Consider the following 18,455-nt stretch of genomic DNA (forward strand, 5'->3'; position numbering starts at 1 on the left):
AATACCGGCAACAATGTCAGGGGAGTGTAAGCCAAAACTGGCAGGAATGTAAGCCAAAAGTCTGTCTTGTGGAAGAACACTGCGATACTTCACCGCAGTCGTGGGGGTAAGCGGAAGTTTGCAATATCCATATTACTTTCTCCCTCTACTTCTGTCTCGAATTTCGCATCGATTCGCCAACAAAAAACGTGTTTGGCTGGCTCCATCAGCTTGAGTACACAGAACTAGTTGATCAGATGGCACGATCGGACTCAGTAGTCTGTTCGCAGCCATCACTAGTCTAACCATTCAGGTGGGATCCAGCGAAACGTAAATGCCTCTAATTCTATTTATTCATCTAAATAAATTCATCTATCTTGCTTACCTCCTACTTTCATACTGAGATTAGCTCCATGTAATAGAAGCAGCCGTAATCCGGCCTCAAACCCAACATCAACAGCTACATGCAGTGGCGTCCAATTGAGCCCGTCGATAGCATTAACATCAGCACCATTCCCTAAAAGCGATCTCGCCACAGCTTCGTTTTCTGTCAACATAGCCATATGTAAGGGCGTCCGCCCCGATGCGTCTTTATGGTTCACACTAGCTCGGCAGGCTAGAAGTAAGTTAAGTACATCTTCATGGCCATTCATCACTGCCAAATGTAATGCCGTTCTACCCGAACTATCCATTTCGTCCACGTATAAACCTCGCTTCAACAGAATTTTGAGAATCCCGTCTCGACCCTTTTCAGCAGCAAGATGTACTAATGGCTTTTCATTGCTTTCGAATGGATTTTGCGTGTTAACCTTGTTATCTGTTTTCCCTGGTTCATTGGGCTGGAAGTTACTTTCGAGTAAATCCATGCTTCCTTCCTCTCCAAGCCCAGGCGCACTCTTTTCACCTGCTTTGTACATCGAGTGCAGATCCCATCCATCGGTGTTCAGGTCAGCTTGTTGAGTGGAAACTGAGGATGCCGCGGTACTTAGCGACAGAGAGAGGCTATTGGAAGATATCATCTTCCCTTGATCTATCGGATCGGGTGTAACAATAGAATGAGATATGTCACTATGTGTTGTGGAAAACGATGTTGGTAAGCCCAATCCGCTACTAAGTGACGTAGGTCCCAAATCGCAGTCATTAAAGTTGCTTTCTACGAGCTGATCGTGAAGGAAACTGGAGAAAGGATCGATAAGATCCATCAGAGCATCTTCCTCGATTTGAAATTCCCTATCGGGTAGAGACGGCTCGCTTGGTGGCCAGCTTTGCTCTGTTTTTGGATTTTCGGCTTTAGCCTTGTTCTTCTTATCTAGGGTACAGGGTTAAAAGTGATCAAACGCAGCTATCCAAGAGTTCGTATACATACTGCGAAATTTCCTCTGCGCATTTCGATTCTGAATTCGTCGGCGTACTAAGGGATTTGAAGGCAAGATTTCGGCCGAATCCATTGCATCATACTAAGTGTGGGGTGGAGGCTTAAACAGGATGGAAGCTCAGAAGGTCAAAAACCATTGATTTCACGGTTTACTGTACCGCTGAGTCTAGAGCCTCACACTTAGGTATTCGTAGATGTAAGATTATAAACTGACGATATGCAGCCGGGAGTCAGACGAATACTCGAAGAAGCAAGGATAAGACTGGTTAACCCCACGCTCCGATTATCATTCCGGTGCTCAACTGAAGAACAAAAAGATGGAATAGATGGCTTAAATAAACTGGATGCCGTGAAATACCCAGAGAAGCAAATTCTATCATCCCAAGAGATAGACCTTCTGCATTGTTGACTAAGATGCCGCATCACGGCCACGATGGCGTTGATGATAGTCCTCTCCTGTAGCGATTGCTATTGGTATAAATTTAACCTATGCAGAAGGATCAAGTACCGTTCTTAGCAAGGTATCAAGGAATGCATCTCTTCATATCTCGAACCAATCTGATTGATAGTATTCAGAACGAAAATGGCGTCAATCAATTGTAACGTTGAGTTCCATCTGGTGAGATATAAGTACAAAATATCCATGTATTCGATACCCACTTTACTCGTACATGGTAGTATTTAAAGGGGCTAGATACAGAGGTCGGCTATAGGGCCTTGTGGCTTACATCCCCTGTGATATGGACCAAATTATAGAAGAAGAGAGATACGCGAAACTTTTGCGGAGAAGAGAGCGAGGAAGGAAAAGACTTACTTCAATTTCCCGCCATGGAAAAAGGAAATCCCTACCAGAGTCGATATCAGTAACGCTTTAAAGGAAGGTGCTATAATTATTCATAAATTCTTTTGTTTTTTCAAATATAGAGATACGAATATACTACCTATGATATACTAATACCTCCTCCACTGAACAAAGAATAGGTATAGTAGTAATATAATGAAATGATCGAATCTGATATCTTGAACAACTTAATATTAGTAATAATCAACTAGTATATAATGGAGAGCTTTGTGTATTTATTAGAGCTATCGAACATACTAGCTCAATTGCTTGTATTAACGAGAAATTTGAGATCTTTACGGACAATCAAGCAGGCTTATATCGACTAACAACACCCTCAGGTCACTCAGGACAAGTATATCAAATAAGAGCAACCAAAGCAGCTGAAGCTATTCAAGCAAAAGGAGCCGAAATATCCCTAAGTTGGGTCCTAAGATACTATTCAGGTAAGGGAAACGAACTAGTAGATAAACTAGTAGAGGAAGCAACCTTGATACAATCTACCTCAGTGTACTTGCTAGTATTTCCCGTATTCCATATATTGATCTGTATGGTGATACATATCGATTTATTCGAGAATATTTTCGTAAATAATATCGATCTAAAGATTACTAAAGATATTTAGTAATATTTCAATATTGAATATCACTAGGAATATTCTTAGGGTAAAAAAATCTACAAGACAATTAAATTTTTATCTTATTTCATAAAAGAACAGAAATTCATTTAATTTTGATTTTTTTCGTGAATTTTGTAGTGTTTTTACTTTTTCGACTTCTTAATTTCTTTCGATTTTCTTAAGAAAAATCAACACATTAGATTCTTAAAATCAATAGTTTTTAGATTTAAAAAAAGACTATTGTATGAAATGACAAAACTAGAATATTAAGAAAACTAGATAAAACTATATTAATTATAAACTCTAACATTTAAGATACCTTCATATAAAGTTTTACTATATTAAGTTATTATCGTATCTTTAATAATAAATATATTCATAGAAATATAGAATCACTATATCATTTTCTCCTTAGTTACTCTTTATGTAAGAAAGAAAGAAAGAGAATATTCATAAGGATCTTAACTTTCAAGCTCACTATATAATTTATACTCCAAATAAGAGTTAATATAGGACTGACTATCGAACTCATCAATACTACTAGGATCGTAAGAAAATTATAACATCCATTAAGAACTATTATTCAGGAAGAAAGGGAGGAAAACATAGTAGAAGAGAGTGAGGGATGCTCTCTTGATACCTTCAAGCCTTTCTTACAGGCTTAAAATACGCAACGCGTATAGCGAAAGGGCATCAGTCCTCATAGTTCGTTTTTATTCACCCAGCTAGACCGTCATCAATTTTGTAAATTAAAAAGCTACCTGCTTGGCCCTCAGGGTCTAAGCACCGTACAGAGCTAAATTCCACAAGCAATATCAAGCTCCCGATAATCCACTGGGATATTTAATTGTAGAGCGACAAAATCGAACGAAATCAATATAAAGGGGGTGGACAGCTTGGACTAGACCCTGGCAAGTGAGTTTTAGCAACAGGTTTGCTCAATTCGGTAAATTTGGTAAGGTTTTTCACTGGTCAATAAGTCTGCACCCCTATATATCGAACACCCCCACATTTCGGACATATCAAAAATCACCCTACTTTGAGTCATTATTATATTTAGAGCTTTAATAACTCTACAATTCTTTAATCAATTAATTCGAAATTTTGAAATTATTATATTTATATAATAAAGAATGATTATCTTGAAGATAATCTTTAGGAAGTGTTTAGAATAATAGTAAATGGAGCTAGTATTAGAAAAACTAGCTTGGATTATGGTGTACTATGTAGTATACCTTACAATTGTATATATAATAATATATTATATCAAGAAAATACTTAAAGTTAATAAAAGATAATTCCGATTTAAGAGGAACTATTAGCAAATTAGATATTAGTATAAGAATCTCTTAATATTAATATAATATATTAATAAATAAAAGATATAGCGAATTATCTTTTTATTATATAAGAAAAGGATTTATTAATTGGAAAAAGATAAATAAAAAGCTTTTTCAAATAGAATCCTTTTATTGGAATCAAAAGATTATATTATGTCAATTCTATATAAATCTTTAATACTATATCTGATATTATTAAAAAGTAGTTTTAATATCTCTTAATTCTTGAAATCAAAATTATTAAATTAGAAAATAAATAGAATATAAATAAAATAAGGATTATAAAGAGTTAGGGATTTAATAAACTAATAGTAGAAAATATTAATCAAAGATTTATTTAGAAAAAGTAATTTAATTCAAAAGTTTGAATATTTTTTATTAAATATATTTTAGTTATTAGAAAAGTACTTAATTTACTTATTATATATAAAGAAAAATCAGTATAACAATAATAATTTCCTATAAATCTTATTCTATATAAAAACTAATAATTTATTACTATAGAAAATGAATGAATTATAAATAGTACAGCTTTAAAATAATTAAAAAAAATGTTTATTCCTTAAAATACTTCCTTCAATTCTAAAGAATGAAGATTCTTTATTTTGAATAAATACAGAAATTATAAAACTATAAAATTTATATTAGAATACTTTATTAATAAAATATATCTCTTATTTCTATTATTATATATATTATATATACTATAATTACTTAATTTATTAATGTTTTTGTTTTTGAAAAATATATATTAAAAGAAACTTAATCAATTAGATTTATTATTAGATTCTATATTAATTAAAAAGCGAAACTTTTTTTTCTATTATTAGAAAATTAGAATAAAAGATTTAACACTTCAAAATATTATAATTAAATAGAAAGCTAGTGATCTTTGATTTAAGAATATAACTAAATCTTTTATAAATCGATTTTTATTCAAAAATAATAATAACAAAATTCTATTATTCAATTCTAAGATTAATTATAATCCTCTGATTTAATTAAATATAAAATCATTTTTTATTTTATAGAAAACTTTTTATAAAGTATTTAATATCCAAAAATATAAAGATATAATAATTCAGAATAAAACCCTGAATTTAGTAACATAACAATTTTTATTTTATAAGATTATAAAGAGATTCGATATCAAGAATTATAAACTTTTAGAAATAAAGAATAAGATTAGGAAATTAGAATATCAATTAAATCAATTTGCTTTTAAAAAAAGATATAAAGTTTGAATATCTCCAAATTCAAAGTTTATAGAGATTAAAGCTATAAAAAAGGCTCAAATTGAAATTAGAGATTATAAAATTGATAGAAATGAATCTTTTATTACTATAGATAGTAACTCTACAAACGATTATATTGAAGTTCAAGGATTATTGAATAATTGAAGTTTGAAATATATATAAATTCAGTTTTTGAAGTGTCCGAAATGTGGGGGTGTCCGATATGTGGGGGTGCAGACTTAATCCCTACTATTCTATGATCTTCGTATAGGGTCTAATCCAACGTGTTCACCCCCTTTACTTTGATTGTCAATGATTGCTACGTTGATATTGAACCAGGAATTCATATTCTGGGAGATGGTCAAGTGGAGCACCTGGAACAAGAAAGCCATATTTTCCCAAAATCTTCCCCCGAGCTTGGCCGATGCTCGAGGGAAGGTGATGAGAGAAAGAAGAGGATTGGTGGAATGAAATGTTCTCGCTATTTCTTCATTGAGAAATTACCTTGAACAATGCTGTGAACACGACTCTGCACTACGACCTTGATACATGACTCCGAACCATAACCCCGACGGGCAACTCAGATCACAGCCTTGAATCATAACTTACAATGTCGCAATCTCGGACCTATGATTCGCAATCTAAACAAGGCCCGCAATGGTGTGTTCAGTTCGAATATTGTCGCTAAAAGACGGCATGGATACCGGCCCGTGATTTCACTTTCACATCTATGCCGAGGCTCGCAGGGTATCTCCATACTATGTATGCACGTCAGACATGCCATGGCATTCCTTCGGCCATGTCGCAATCTGCCCTACTAGCAAATGAAGAAGTTAAGATGATAAGAATACTTTTTTTCTGACATGCATATAACGGACAGATCGAAAGACGCCTCGCTGCTGAAGATAAATCCATGCTTGAAGGTTTCATTCTGATTCCGCATGGAGTGAACTCCAATGAGGTGTATTCTTGGGATCAAATTGTTGAGCTACAGTTTCTTCTCAGCGGGAAGTGGGTCGGTCTTACGATGTTCCCATTTGTAACCAGTGAGCCAGTGTGCTGGTAAATTGCTTATCTACTGTATCAAGAAGTAAGATAGCTGCCCGGAACCGTGTAAACCGACCAATTGATGAAATTTATTCCCCTGCGCTTTAATAACCGATATTCCCGCTACATACACGACCCTGTTATGTATATACTTTTATTTTTATATATAATACTATTTTAACTATGTTTGAAATTTGCTTCAAAATTATTATGATCTGAAATCTGATTACAAGATAATTTTATCAATTCAATTTAATTCTTGAAACTGATAATAATAATATTAATAATAGTATTACTTTTCCTTTTAGTTTAAATCCTCTTTTATTAAAACGATTTATGGAATTAAGATCAATTTTATTTTTACGTTTAAAAGCGTCAGAAATAGAGAGCAAGTTGTACATAAGATATAGTGTTTGTTTGAGAAGGATAAATATGACGTAGAACCTAGAATGTAGGCTCTCATTGTTAATATGTATTCTGTCTAACGAGCTAGCCAATTACATGAAGAAGCAAGCCTTATATAGGCCTTACTACGAGACTAGCTCCTTTGATGTAGGCTCTGAATGACTTCAGGCCATTCATTCAACCTTTTGTTCACACATATAGTATATTGTATGGTTAATCTATATATCTAGTAAGATCATCAAGAAAAGTCTTATGGTGATGCTGTGAGCACGGACCACATCACGTGTTTTCCAGCGAACATAATAAATCATGACTTTCTACAACGGGTAGAAGCAAGATAAGCGACGTCGCAAAGTGACAGGCATTTGGTTTTCTTCTGAGCCGTTTGGTCAGGAATTGGTGGCATGATGACGGCTGCCCGAGTTGCAATTGTGAAATTGATTGGTGAGGCGCGGCCTCAAGGCAGACATTCATCACCGCAGGGATAGTGATAAGGATCTTTCAACAATACAAGTCATATCATTGGCAAGTATATACATGTTGCAGCCCGTATACGGGCAAAAAACTATAGAAAAGCCCGGAGCTATTGGAAGGCCTGGACTCAGCCTGCAATAAGAGAACTTGCTGAAAACAATGACAAATCTCTTTCGAGGTTGTATTCAATGATAATGCATGGACACAGCCGTGTTCACATTTAATTTTATAAGAAATCGGGTGCTGTCGGCTGTATCCGGCAATGGCCGGTGCACCACGTGCATGTCACGGTACAATTTAAATCAGTCACGGGAGACTCGATTGGGCCCCTCCGGGCCCGAATCTAGCCCCATAGGAACTCTAATGTAGCTTAGGGTGCTTTCTGATCGATTTTCTGTTTATGTGTCAAATAATTAATTATTATTCAATCAATAAAATTATTAGATCAATATATTTGTAGAAGTAGTTGTGATTTGTAATCAAAATATCTGAATAATAATTTTAACTAGTTTTAAAAAGCTACTATTAATAATTAAAAGAGTAAAGTTTATATATTTGTTATTCGAAATAGTTTTGAATTATTTACATCAACTTCTTCTAATTTATATTTAGAATTTAAATTCACTTGATAACTAATTATATTAATTTAGCGTATATTTTTCTGTTAATTAGGTCTACTAATTAAGAAAATCGATCTAAACGCGTTCTTAGAATAACTATAACAAATATTATATAAAATTGTAATTACTTATCACAGTTACCTTGATTCAAGGTTAGCTTGAACTGAGCAATTGTGATTATATAAGAGATAAGGAAACTCCTTTAGAATTTCTTTTCTCTTTAACTTTCTTATTTTAGTTAATTAATTATCACGGAGGATAGCTATATCAATTGGTTACCTTGATTAGGAAATAGGTATATATAGTGATAATAAACTAGATTAACTTGAGGATATGATTATAAGGATTATACCTACCTTATATACCTGAATCAAGCAATAGAGTTGTTTAATTAGGTTAATAGAGCTTATTAATATTAATAATAAAAGAGTGTTTTGTGATTATATGAATAGGCACTTTAAAGAAGTGCTATGCTTAATTACGTAGCTATGTATATGTGAGCGATTGTATTGCGATTGAGTGCGATCCGTAACAAAATTAACATATATTAAATAATTGTATATCCATATAAGAAGTTTATTTTTATATTTATAGATCTACAAAACCTCTTCTATTAGACTATAGATAAGATATACAACTTTTAATTGATTAAAGATTAATTTTTCTAGTCCAATAGGGGGGAAGAACTTTATACAATTATCTTCATCTAATATATTATATTATAAATCTTATTCTAAGAATGGAATTTGTTTTTTGTAATTCCTATTGGATTCTATAACAGTAATATACGATGAGATTTCATTTTACATAGTATTAACTTCTTCTTTAATATTTCTACAAGTATATTACATAAGTCATAAATCAAAAATGGTATTAGACAGAAATCAATTCTTAGTATACTATTCAAATTCTTTCTTTAAGCCTCAGTAAGATGAATATTAAGCTCAAACGAAAGATAGTAGTGAAAATGTCGAAGTATCAAATCAGTACGTAGTATTGCCACTAATACGTATGTTATGAATATATCCCTTTCATCGTGACTTACATATTTTTAATAAAAGAGGATAAATTCACGAACCCATCCGATTGCATGATATTTCTTCAGTCCTGAGATTAAGCATATGCGGTGGCTGCGGCAATTACAGGAACTGTTGGAACTAAAGATGGAAAAATTGAATAACACTTCAACTTGCGTACGTTACCCATCGAGTATAGTAATGATGGATGCTTTAGGTAAACTCTTAGCCACGAGATTTCTTAAAATTTCGCAGACTCCAACTCAAGAGTAGCAACTTGTCTTAAAGATTACACCGTGATATGTGACGAGGACTTCCTCGATTGATGAGCTTTGTCAGCCCAATTCCAAATTCTTTTATCGGGCGTATACTACATGAATACCCAACTAAATCTTACTGATAAACACCTTCTAATACTACTATACATCATATCTATGAGTATGTTTCGGGACATGATCTCCCATAAGTTTTTAATGGTTCCCGTGGCATGGTGGAGGAGAAAAGGCGAGCTGACAACTTCACCTAGGCGAAAGACAGGTTAGACCGAGATATTGCTGGATTTTGAACCTACGAGTACTATGCAGAGTGATTATTCTTGTCAGATTTTAGGTTTCTTTGCTTACAATCTTACATTCTTGACTCGATGTGAGACGATATCAATCAGATGTGGAGACAAGTTACATGGAAGTTTTGTGATTCCTGTCTCTGAACACTTTCAAAATCAGTAATGAGAAGTGTTACTTGCTTAGATTGATCATATCAAGTCGTAAGACATGACCAATGCGATACAATACAAAGAAGCTGTCAGTGTACCATGTCAGATAACACCCCCCCTGAAGCTTCCTAACTAGGTTTATCTGATCCTCAAGATTGTCTTTTTTCACCACCACTTTACAATTTATGATAGAAAACAGCAGTATCAGCTGATGAGATTATAGAGATACTATCATCTCTTGACCTTACGATATGATCACCAAAATTCTCAATAAATCTGGATAATCTTGTCTTATGTCAAATAAGCATTATTTGAAAAGCGCATTTATTCGACCATCTATTCCTTCTTAAGTGAGGATTCGGTGCTTATATTATATCTGCACACTCATTTGAAAGCATTGTATATTATCCTGCGCAGATTAGCTTTTTCGTCCACTTGCGGCTCAGTCACTTCGACGTGGATAGAATCTACGCTTCAAAGAATACCTATCAAAATACTTGTTTGTTTGCCATGAACATGGATTCGGTGGTCAGAGGGAAATTGGAGAATGTCTCATTGTCATATTCCATGGTCATATTAGTAAGGCATAGCTTCAAGGATTGTCAAGTATTTGCTAAGCATGGTGTTCAAGGTGGTCGTGACTTGTATTGGTAGGATGGTGTACAATATGTACATCTCACCACTCCGCGTCTATCCTGGCCCTTGGTACGCGCGGGCATCAATCATTCCATATATATATTGGCTTGCCACTGGAGAGCTTGTTCATGCCTCACAGAGGACACATGAAAAGTATGGACCTACTGTGCGACTTGCCCCGAACAAACTATCATTCACACAATCTCAGGCCTGGTTTGATATTCATGGTTAGACAATTTTTCTAATTTTTTGCTTGATGTGTGACTAATTTATGAAGGACATCGCACACAAAAACGTATGAGGTGGTTCGACAAAGATCCAAGCGTCTATCTTCGTCGATACAATGGAGTTCCTTCAATTGTAAGTGACTGCTCTAATACCGTATCAAACTCAAACCAGACTGTTGACAATCCCAATTAGGTCGATGCGGATGAACAAGACCATGCTAGATTCCGTCGATTACTCGCAAATGCATTCTCAGAGAAAGCTCTTCGAGACCAAGAGCCCATACTTCAGCAATACGTCAATTTATTGATTTCTCAGCTGCATAAAACTTTAGATGGCCCTCAGGGGGGGGTTGTAGACTTGGTAGGAGTGATCAGTCCTTTTATACTCAGAGACTTATGCGTAAACAGGCAAAATGGATTAATTTTACAACTTTTGATATTATCGGAGACTTGACATTCGGCCACTCCTTTGACTGCCTGGAATCCGGCGAAGAACATCCGTGGATTAGTTTGTTGCCGGGTGCCGCAAGAACGATGACATACTTGTTGGCCTTCAAACATTTTCCGACCATTGTATACGACACCGGATTGATTTTGATCAAACCATTTCTCAGTCAACGAAGACAACATGCTGAATTCACAATTGACCAAGTGAACATTCGCCTGACTCAAGAGACTGATAGAAAAGATTTCATCACACCTATTCTCAAGTAAGTATACACTTGAATTAGCTTGAATATCATACGATATACTGACAATATCGATGTAGAGCAAATGATGAGAAGGGGATGACGAACCCAGAGCTACAAAGTTCAATTAATCTCCTTATCACCGCTGGTAAAAAATCTTTGGATCCAACTTATTATGGCACAGTTCTAATGTTCCTTAGGTAGTGAAACGCTAGCTACACTTCTCAGTGGGGCCACTTATTACCTGTCTTGCAACAAACCAGTTCTGAAAAAGCTCCAAGAAGAAGTCCGTTCCACATTTAAGAGCGCCGAGGAAGTTACCATGACATCTTGCCAAACGCTTCCATATCTCCATGCAGTTCTTGAAGAATCCTTACGAATCTACCCTCCAGCTTCTTTAGCCCTTGGACGAATAGTCCCACACGGTGGATCTGTCATCAATGGAAAGACGGTTCCAGCAGGGACGGGAGTAGGTATTTCGGCATGGGCAGCATCGCATTCAAAACACAATTTTGTAGATCCGGATGCTTTTGTGCCTGAACGCTGGCTGGGAGATGAGAGATTCGAAAAGGACGACAAACAAGCCTCTCAGCCATTTAGTGTTGGTGGAAGAAACTGTGTAGGAAAAAAGTAAGTTTAGTTCTGAGATAAAACAATAATCCAATTACGAGAATCAGCTTACTGATGTTTGTTAGTTTGGCGTACGCTGAGATGCGCCTTATTTTGACTCGGCTTGTCCTTGATTTCGATTTCGCGATACAAGAGGGGAGTCAATATTGGATTAGACAGAAGCTATTCACATTTTGGGAGAAGCCGCCATTGTTGATTAAAATTTCACGTGCAAAATGTTAGGCGTTCTCGTTGATAATTTGCATCGCCGCTCGCGCACCATTGTTGTACCATTTTACCGGGAACCAAGGTGGTAGGGTGGATGAATTTCTTAGCTTGCAAATAAACATCAACTACAATTGAGCATGAAATGGCAGTCATCATGTTCTCTAATAGATATGCACCAAAAAAGAAACCGAAATGAGAAGATGCATCTGGACTACAACTCACTATAAAATTATTTACACTGCCGTGGTTAATTCATGCTCGCCGCACCTCGCGTGGCGTTGGCTTTGGCAACTAAAGCTGCGTTAGAGGCAAGACTTTGAGTTGGAGTTGGAAGGATATCAAAATGAGTGAATTGTCTCACTTTTTGGTAGATCCTGTCAAAGGGAACTAGTTTCTTAGTAGGCTGAGAAGTATTAGAGTCGACACAGAATTCGCTATTAAGGAAGAAGTACGATATTGGCCGCTAGATAGATTGGGAATGTGGAGCTCTACTTTCACAATGAATTTTGAGCTTCAGAAAGCATGGAGACAGGCTGGAGGTAACAGTTTTGATTTATTGAGCTCAAATTACACTTCCTTCTGAAAGAAAGCTCTAGCCAAATGAATGTGTTCTAGTAAAATCGCTGAATATTGCGTTAGTCGAAGCAGAAATTTTCTCATTTAAACAGCTTAAATCGTCAAAAGGGTTGAAGTAACATAACATTTACGCTCTCTTTTTCTAAGATTTCACCAACTAACTGTGTACGGTACGAACAGCAATTCTAACACCCCTGCTTCCTGGTACCGGAAACGGGACGATCATGTCGGCGTACATGTCGACATCTCTTTCACGAATTGTATCAAACAATTCAAAGGTAGGCCCTTTCTGGGTTCCAGTTCCATCATATAGATCATATTTTCTGAACACACCGGCAATGAAAGTATGCATTTCTTGGTAAGCAAGATTAATTCTGGAATCTATCAGTAAAGCAAAAATTGAGAGGAAAAAATGTGGTGACAAACCCTAGGCAGTTCCTTGTGCCTCTAGAAAAGGCAAGTAGATATTTATCCAATCGAGGATTCTCTAACCATCTTTCGGGCTCAAACTTCCTGGGATTGGGAAAGTACTTGGGGTCGTAATGAATAATGGTTGAAGTCATGCTCATTGGTGTTCCTGGTGGCATTGTATACTTGAGTCCGTTTCGATTATATATGACAGGAACTTCTGGCGATACACGAGCCATTCGAGTAATAACTCCTGGGTGGCAGCGGAGACATTCTTGAATTACAGCAGATAGATAAGGTAGATGCTCGACTTGCGCATAACTTGGCAAGATGTTGGGGTCCGGGATAGCAATCGCGAGTTCTTTCTTGAGCTTTATGAGCTTGTCTGGATTGGCCAGGAGCTCGAAGACCGTAGCAGCCATTGTTGATGCTTTTGTAATGTTAGAAAAAATACAGACGATGCGACACTCTAGAAATTAATTCACCTGTAGTGTCTTGACCAGCAAATACCGTCAACTGAGCTTCATGTACCAACCTTGGAGTCTCCTTTTCTGAATCGGGCAGTTTTGAATTGAGCAACCCATGGAAGATTGTATTCTTGCCTGCGTCTTTATCAGATGAGCTTTTGATATCTTCGATCTGCTTTGACCATCCCTAAGTATCGTCAGCCAATTATTCATTAGACTTGCCCCAGAAGATGTGAATTACATCTTGCATCACATATAAACCAGCCATTCCAGGAGCGAGGATGGTTGTAATCCACCTCGGTAAGCTTTCAAGCAAAGGACCCAACCATCCCACATGCATAAGTGTGTGTGATATCAAAAAAATCTTCTCAATATCTTTAAAGAATCCAGCGTTATAATCGTCCCGGTCCATGAAGCCTGAGGGTTTGCCAAAGGCGTAGTCGGTAATGATATCGTTAGTGGCAGCTTTGAATACATATATCATTTCCATAATCTCCCCGGTTTTTGAAGCATTTTCCATCCGGGCCAACAATTTCTCCAAACTACGCTGGATGATCGGCTCGAGCAATCGGACGCCTGATTTTGAGAAGTAAGAGCTCATTGCCCCGCGTCTTCGCTTATGAATATCGTGCGGAATTGTCGCTACCATTGACATTGCAGCTTTCCACCACAATGAGTATGTTTTATAACAGATTGTGACACAGTTAAGAAACGGGGAAGATGGAGGGCAAACAAACTTTGTGTTCTTCTTCCCGTAAACCTATATTTATCTGTTTTTCGGGATGTGCCTGTGTAGATATCATCGATGAAATCTGGGTCGCTGACATGAATCTCATGGGGATTAATTCTGATTACAGGTCCTATGTTCAAAGTTCTCAGACATTTGTTATAATACCTCCAATCCTCGAATCACATACCATATTTCTTGTGCAGTTTTTCAATCTTCCACACGTACTGACCTCCAAGCCAGATATCGTAATATGCTTCATACCATGTGGTCATAGCTGCTAGCTTTGGGCCAGGAATTGATGCCAGTGGTGAAAAGTATACTGTATTATCAAAAGTTCAAAATTAATTCATCTACCGTGGAAAATAGGTACACTTACATCGATAAATGATACCACAAACAAGATATGTAACCCAAAGGCCAATTGCAACAATAGCAGACTCCTTACTGAGCAAGTTGAAGCCTGCTAGAGATCCGAGTTTAGGGCTCATGAGGTCTGGTAAGGACTCCATGGTGCTGTTGGTGGACATCTTGGTTCAGAGAAGCCTCAATCGATATCAAAAATGACCAAAGTTTTCTATCCTACACGTAATATGGTCTGATATTGACCTTATTAAAGGTTCATTATTGAACAAGAGTAGTTTGATGATGTTGAACTTTGGCAGCATGATTTCGCGCAAGCTAGATCACACAACGGCAAGCTTCCTCACATTCCTGCAACCTTCTTACTTTCCTGCAACTTTCTTACTTTCCTGCAAGATAGAATACTCTAGCACTCGATGAGTATCTCCGTGTGGGTAAGCATAAGCATAAGCATAAATGTGGCTTTAGGCTTAACTATGGGTACAAATAAGCATAAGCATAATCGTTAAAAATAAGCTCAGCGGGGTAAGAAAGTGGGGTAGAATGAGCTTTAGTTAAGGGTAGAAACATCAAGTATCCAATTTTATGAGACTAATCGTGCTATGATAGTAATTAGCGGTTGAATGTGTGACAAAAGAATTGTGTTGAATAATTTCAAGTTCGAAGTGATAATACAGATTAATTCGGCGTGAGTTTGGTAGTTCTGGGATAACTTCCATCAGCACAGTTTCTTTCCTATTGAACTTTTTGAAGACATGCTGTATTCTCAATCTAAACTGTACCTTGCTTCCTGGGGGATCTCTTTTTCATCCTTCTTCGAAAATTATATACCCTCGAGAGTTGACAGCTTGTGTCGTCATATGCCCGGTGATGCGTCTTGGCCAAGTCAAAACGAGTGGGATAATCTCAATTCTACTGTCAATGGCAGATTAATCGCTACAAAACCTATTGCTTTTAGCTGTCATGAGCCTAATTATGATGAGACTGAGTGCACAAGAGCCCGGGAGCTATGGACATGGCCTATGCCACAGTAAGCATTTTGTAGGACCTCAGTGTCAGTCACATGTTTACGGTTAATAGCTCTGAAAACTCTGCTTCGGTCATGAACCCATATTTCTTGAACCAGTCTTGTGATCCATTTACAGACAGTTCGAAGCCCTGCCTGAATGGTAATCTTCCGGAATATGCAATCAACATTTCTTCTGCAGCAGATGTTGCAGCAGGCCTTAAGTTTGCCGAGAAAAACAATATCCGAGTTATAATCAAGAATACTGGCCATGAGTGAGTTTGAAACGATCGCTGTTCCCTAAAATATGAATTGGTTTGACGAGTTTTAGTTTCGTCGGTCGTTCTTCTGGTGCAGGTGCTCTGAGTATATGGACCCATAATTTGAAGGAACTCGAGTTCCTGGACTACGAAAGCAAGTTGTATACTGGACGGGCTGCAAAGATTGGAGCTGGTCGACAAGCGTATGAGATTTTACCTGCCGCCAATGAGGCTGGAGTACGAGTCCTTGCAGGATGGTGCCCGACTGTTGGTATCGTCGGGGGGTATACACAAGGCGGCGGTCATGGGCCTCTAATCGGAGAGTACGGTCTAGCAGCAGATCAAACTTTAGAATGGGAGGTTGTGACTGCACTTGGAGAGCATCTGGTAGCCACACCTTACGAAAATTCCGATCTATACTGGGCATTGAGCGGCGGAGGGGGAGGAACCTACGCCGTTGTTCTTTCGATGACAACTAAAGCACATCCTGAGGGGCTCATGGGTGGCGGAAATTTGACCCTCACCACGTCTGGAAATTCGATTGACGTTTTTTGGCAAGCTGTTGATCTCTGGAATGCTTTCCTTCCCAAGGTTGTGGATGAAGGTATTCAGTCTACTTATATGCTCACCGACGAAATATTTAGCATATACTCGATGACATGGTCAGGCCATACTGGAGAGGAATTGAAATCTTTACTAGAACCATTTATCTCCCAACTGGATCAGCTTCACATCATTTATCAATTCGAATACACTAGTTTTCCTCGGTTTTATGATCATTACACTCATTACACGCCGGGACTGCCTTATGGCGACTACGAAATCTCCGAACTAACAGGAGGGCGACTGATTCCGCGATCTATCGTTGAGTCGGAAGATACAAACTCTGGCTTCACGGCCACTCTGCGCAATATTACGGTTGGCGGGCGATTCGTTTTGAATTGTGTAGCATCTAATGTTGCCCATTCTCGGGTAGGAAACAAACCCGAGTCAAATGCGGTGCTTCCAGCATGGCGTACATCAATCATGTCAATCATTATTGTGGTTCTGTGGGACCCAAGAGCAGCTATAGAAGAAGGTATAGCATCGGCATACGAGATGACAGATGAAATTGTTCCTCAATTGGAGCGCATTACTCCTGGTTCTGGAACCTACATAAATGAAGGAGATTTTCGACTGAAGACATGGAAAGTGGATTATTTTGGAATCAACTACGAAATGTTGAGGGAGGTGAAGAGGAAGTACGATCCAAATGATTTGTTCTATGCCGTTGTCTCGGTAGGTAGCGATGAATGGAGTGTTGCCGGCGATGGAAGGCTTTGTCGAGCTTCGAATGTCACAGAGTAGAGTATCTTCAGGATATTTTGTCCAAGACAGAGATTCCAGCTTTGCATGTAGATTGAAAACTATTTCAGACCAATTAGGTGCTTACAAGACTCATAGACTACTCAAATTTTACGCAGCATCGGATGTTTTTCTGGTTATCTTAGCAGCCACAAATACCAGATATTCAAATGCTAGAGCCATTGATTCTTATTCATATATGGACTGATTGTTCTAACTAACAGACTTAGGGTCTAGAGACTCCGATAAAAAACCAAACCAGAACCGCACAACTTTAACAATCGTCTAATGTTCCTTCCAGCACATCATTAATGAAATCTGCCTGTCGTTCCATCAGTCCGAGAAATTCATCACCACTAAGAACATTCAGATGACCCTGTCCTTTGACCATATACGCTCTCTTTGCGCCGTTCAAACCATCAAATGCAGCCATCTGATCTTGAGGACTCGAGATAACATCTAGTTCCGGTACCAGCATCATGACTGGCGTCTGCACTAGCTTGAAAATGCTACGTGGCTGCCACATAGCAATCTTGTAATACGACTGGATAGTTGTTTTATTTACAAAACTCGCTGCTCCTTTATCTCTGACATTAACCATAAACTCGTAAGCTTCTAATCCACCCCCATCAGCCATGCCGGCAGGATTGACACCGTTGGCAGTGAAGGGAGCTATACTAAATGGAGGGTTTCCGCGAAGTTGTGATTGTCGATCGATCATGCATCTATTGAGTACACTCCGTAATCGAGAGTCGGTGTAGAAAGTCATGAGAGGGCAAACGGCAATGCACATTTTAGCACGTTTATCGAGGGCAGCAGCGCACATAGCCACTGTGCCGCCAAATGACATACCCCAAAAAGCGATTTTTGAGGAATCCACTGACGAAAGACCGCTCATGTACGTCAAGGCATCGGAATAGTCTTCAGTTTGTTTCATTGGGTCAATTTCGTTGCGAGGAGTTCCGTCCGAAAGACCTACACTCCGCGGGTCATAAATCAAGGCGTTGATACCCGAGAGTTGAAACTGTGATGCTACATCTGGAAGAAGCATTTCTTTGGTGCAGTTGAACTATTTAAGTTAGATAATTGATTGATATTAATGATAAACAAGGGATGAATCACTCCAGGAGACATTATAACTGCAGGTGCCTTTCCAGCAACGGGGTAAAGCCACCCTCGCAAAGTGAGCCCATCCACCGTTTTGAAACTGACATCTTCATGATGACTTCCTGTTAAAGAAGGCATGATA

The 18,455-nt window shown here is 37.7% G+C and overlaps 5 protein-coding genes across 5 annotated transcripts; 3 read left to right on the forward strand and 2 right to left on the reverse strand.

Annotated features, from left to right (window-relative positions):
• Nucleotides 1-2,111: 2,111 nt before the first annotated feature.
• Bfra_002344 (putative reverse transcriptase protein) lies at nucleotides 2,112-2,820 on the forward strand (the record flags this gene model as incomplete). The annotated part of the gene is made up of 2 exons (XM_037332766.1): nucleotides 2,112-2,235; nucleotides 2,408-2,820. Coding segments are annotated over 2 exons (537 nt in total), but the record flags the coding sequence as incomplete, so codon positions are not given.
• A 7,513-nt stretch (nucleotides 2,821-10,333) lies between these two features.
• On the forward strand, nucleotides 10,334-12,070 carry Bfra_002345 (putative toxin biosynthesis cytochrome p450 protein; the record flags this gene model as incomplete). Its single annotated transcript, XM_037332767.1, has 7 exons — nucleotides 10,334-10,529; nucleotides 10,580-10,662; nucleotides 10,723-10,890; nucleotides 10,938-11,239; nucleotides 11,299-11,366; nucleotides 11,419-11,848; nucleotides 11,914-12,070. 7 exons carry the CDS (start codon nucleotides 10,334-10,336, stop codon nucleotides 12,068-12,070), a joined length of 1,404 nt encoding a protein of 467 aa, XP_037194895.1.
• Nucleotides 12,071-12,788: 718 nt separating this feature from the next.
• Nucleotides 12,789-14,763, reverse strand: Bfra_002346 (putative cytochrome p450 protein; the record flags this gene model as incomplete). The annotated part of the gene is made up of 7 exons (XM_037332768.1): nucleotides 12,789-13,005; nucleotides 13,058-13,469; nucleotides 13,525-13,693; nucleotides 13,748-14,166; nucleotides 14,244-14,366; nucleotides 14,424-14,555; nucleotides 14,613-14,763. 7 exons carry the CDS (start codon nucleotides 14,761-14,763, stop codon nucleotides 12,789-12,791), a joined length of 1,623 nt encoding a protein of 540 aa, XP_037194896.1.
• Nucleotides 14,764-15,456: 693 nt separating this feature from the next.
• On the forward strand, nucleotides 15,457-17,209 carry Bfra_002347 (putative fad binding domain protein; the record flags this gene model as incomplete). Its single annotated transcript, XM_037332769.1, has 3 exons — nucleotides 15,457-15,626; nucleotides 15,677-15,877; nucleotides 15,934-17,209. 3 exons carry the CDS (start codon nucleotides 15,457-15,459, stop codon nucleotides 17,207-17,209), a joined length of 1,647 nt encoding a protein of 548 aa, XP_037194897.1.
• Nucleotides 17,210-17,480: 271 nt separating this feature from the next.
• On the reverse strand, nucleotides 17,481-18,451 carry Bfra_002348 (uncharacterized protein; the record flags this gene model as incomplete). Its single annotated transcript, XM_037332770.1, has 2 exons — nucleotides 17,481-18,275; nucleotides 18,329-18,451. The coding sequence occupies 2 exons, from the start codon at nucleotides 18,449-18,451 to the stop codon at nucleotides 17,481-17,483; spliced, it is 918 nt and encodes a 305-aa protein (XP_037194898.1).
• Between the last annotated feature and the right edge of the window lie 4 nt (nucleotides 18,452-18,455).

Source organism: Botrytis fragariae (genome assembly GCF_013461495.1).
Source record: "Botrytis fragariae strain BVB16 chromosome Unknown tig00000012, whole genome shotgun sequence".
Lineage (NCBI taxonomy): Eukaryota > Fungi > Ascomycota > Leotiomycetes > Helotiales > Sclerotiniaceae > Botrytis > Botrytis fragariae.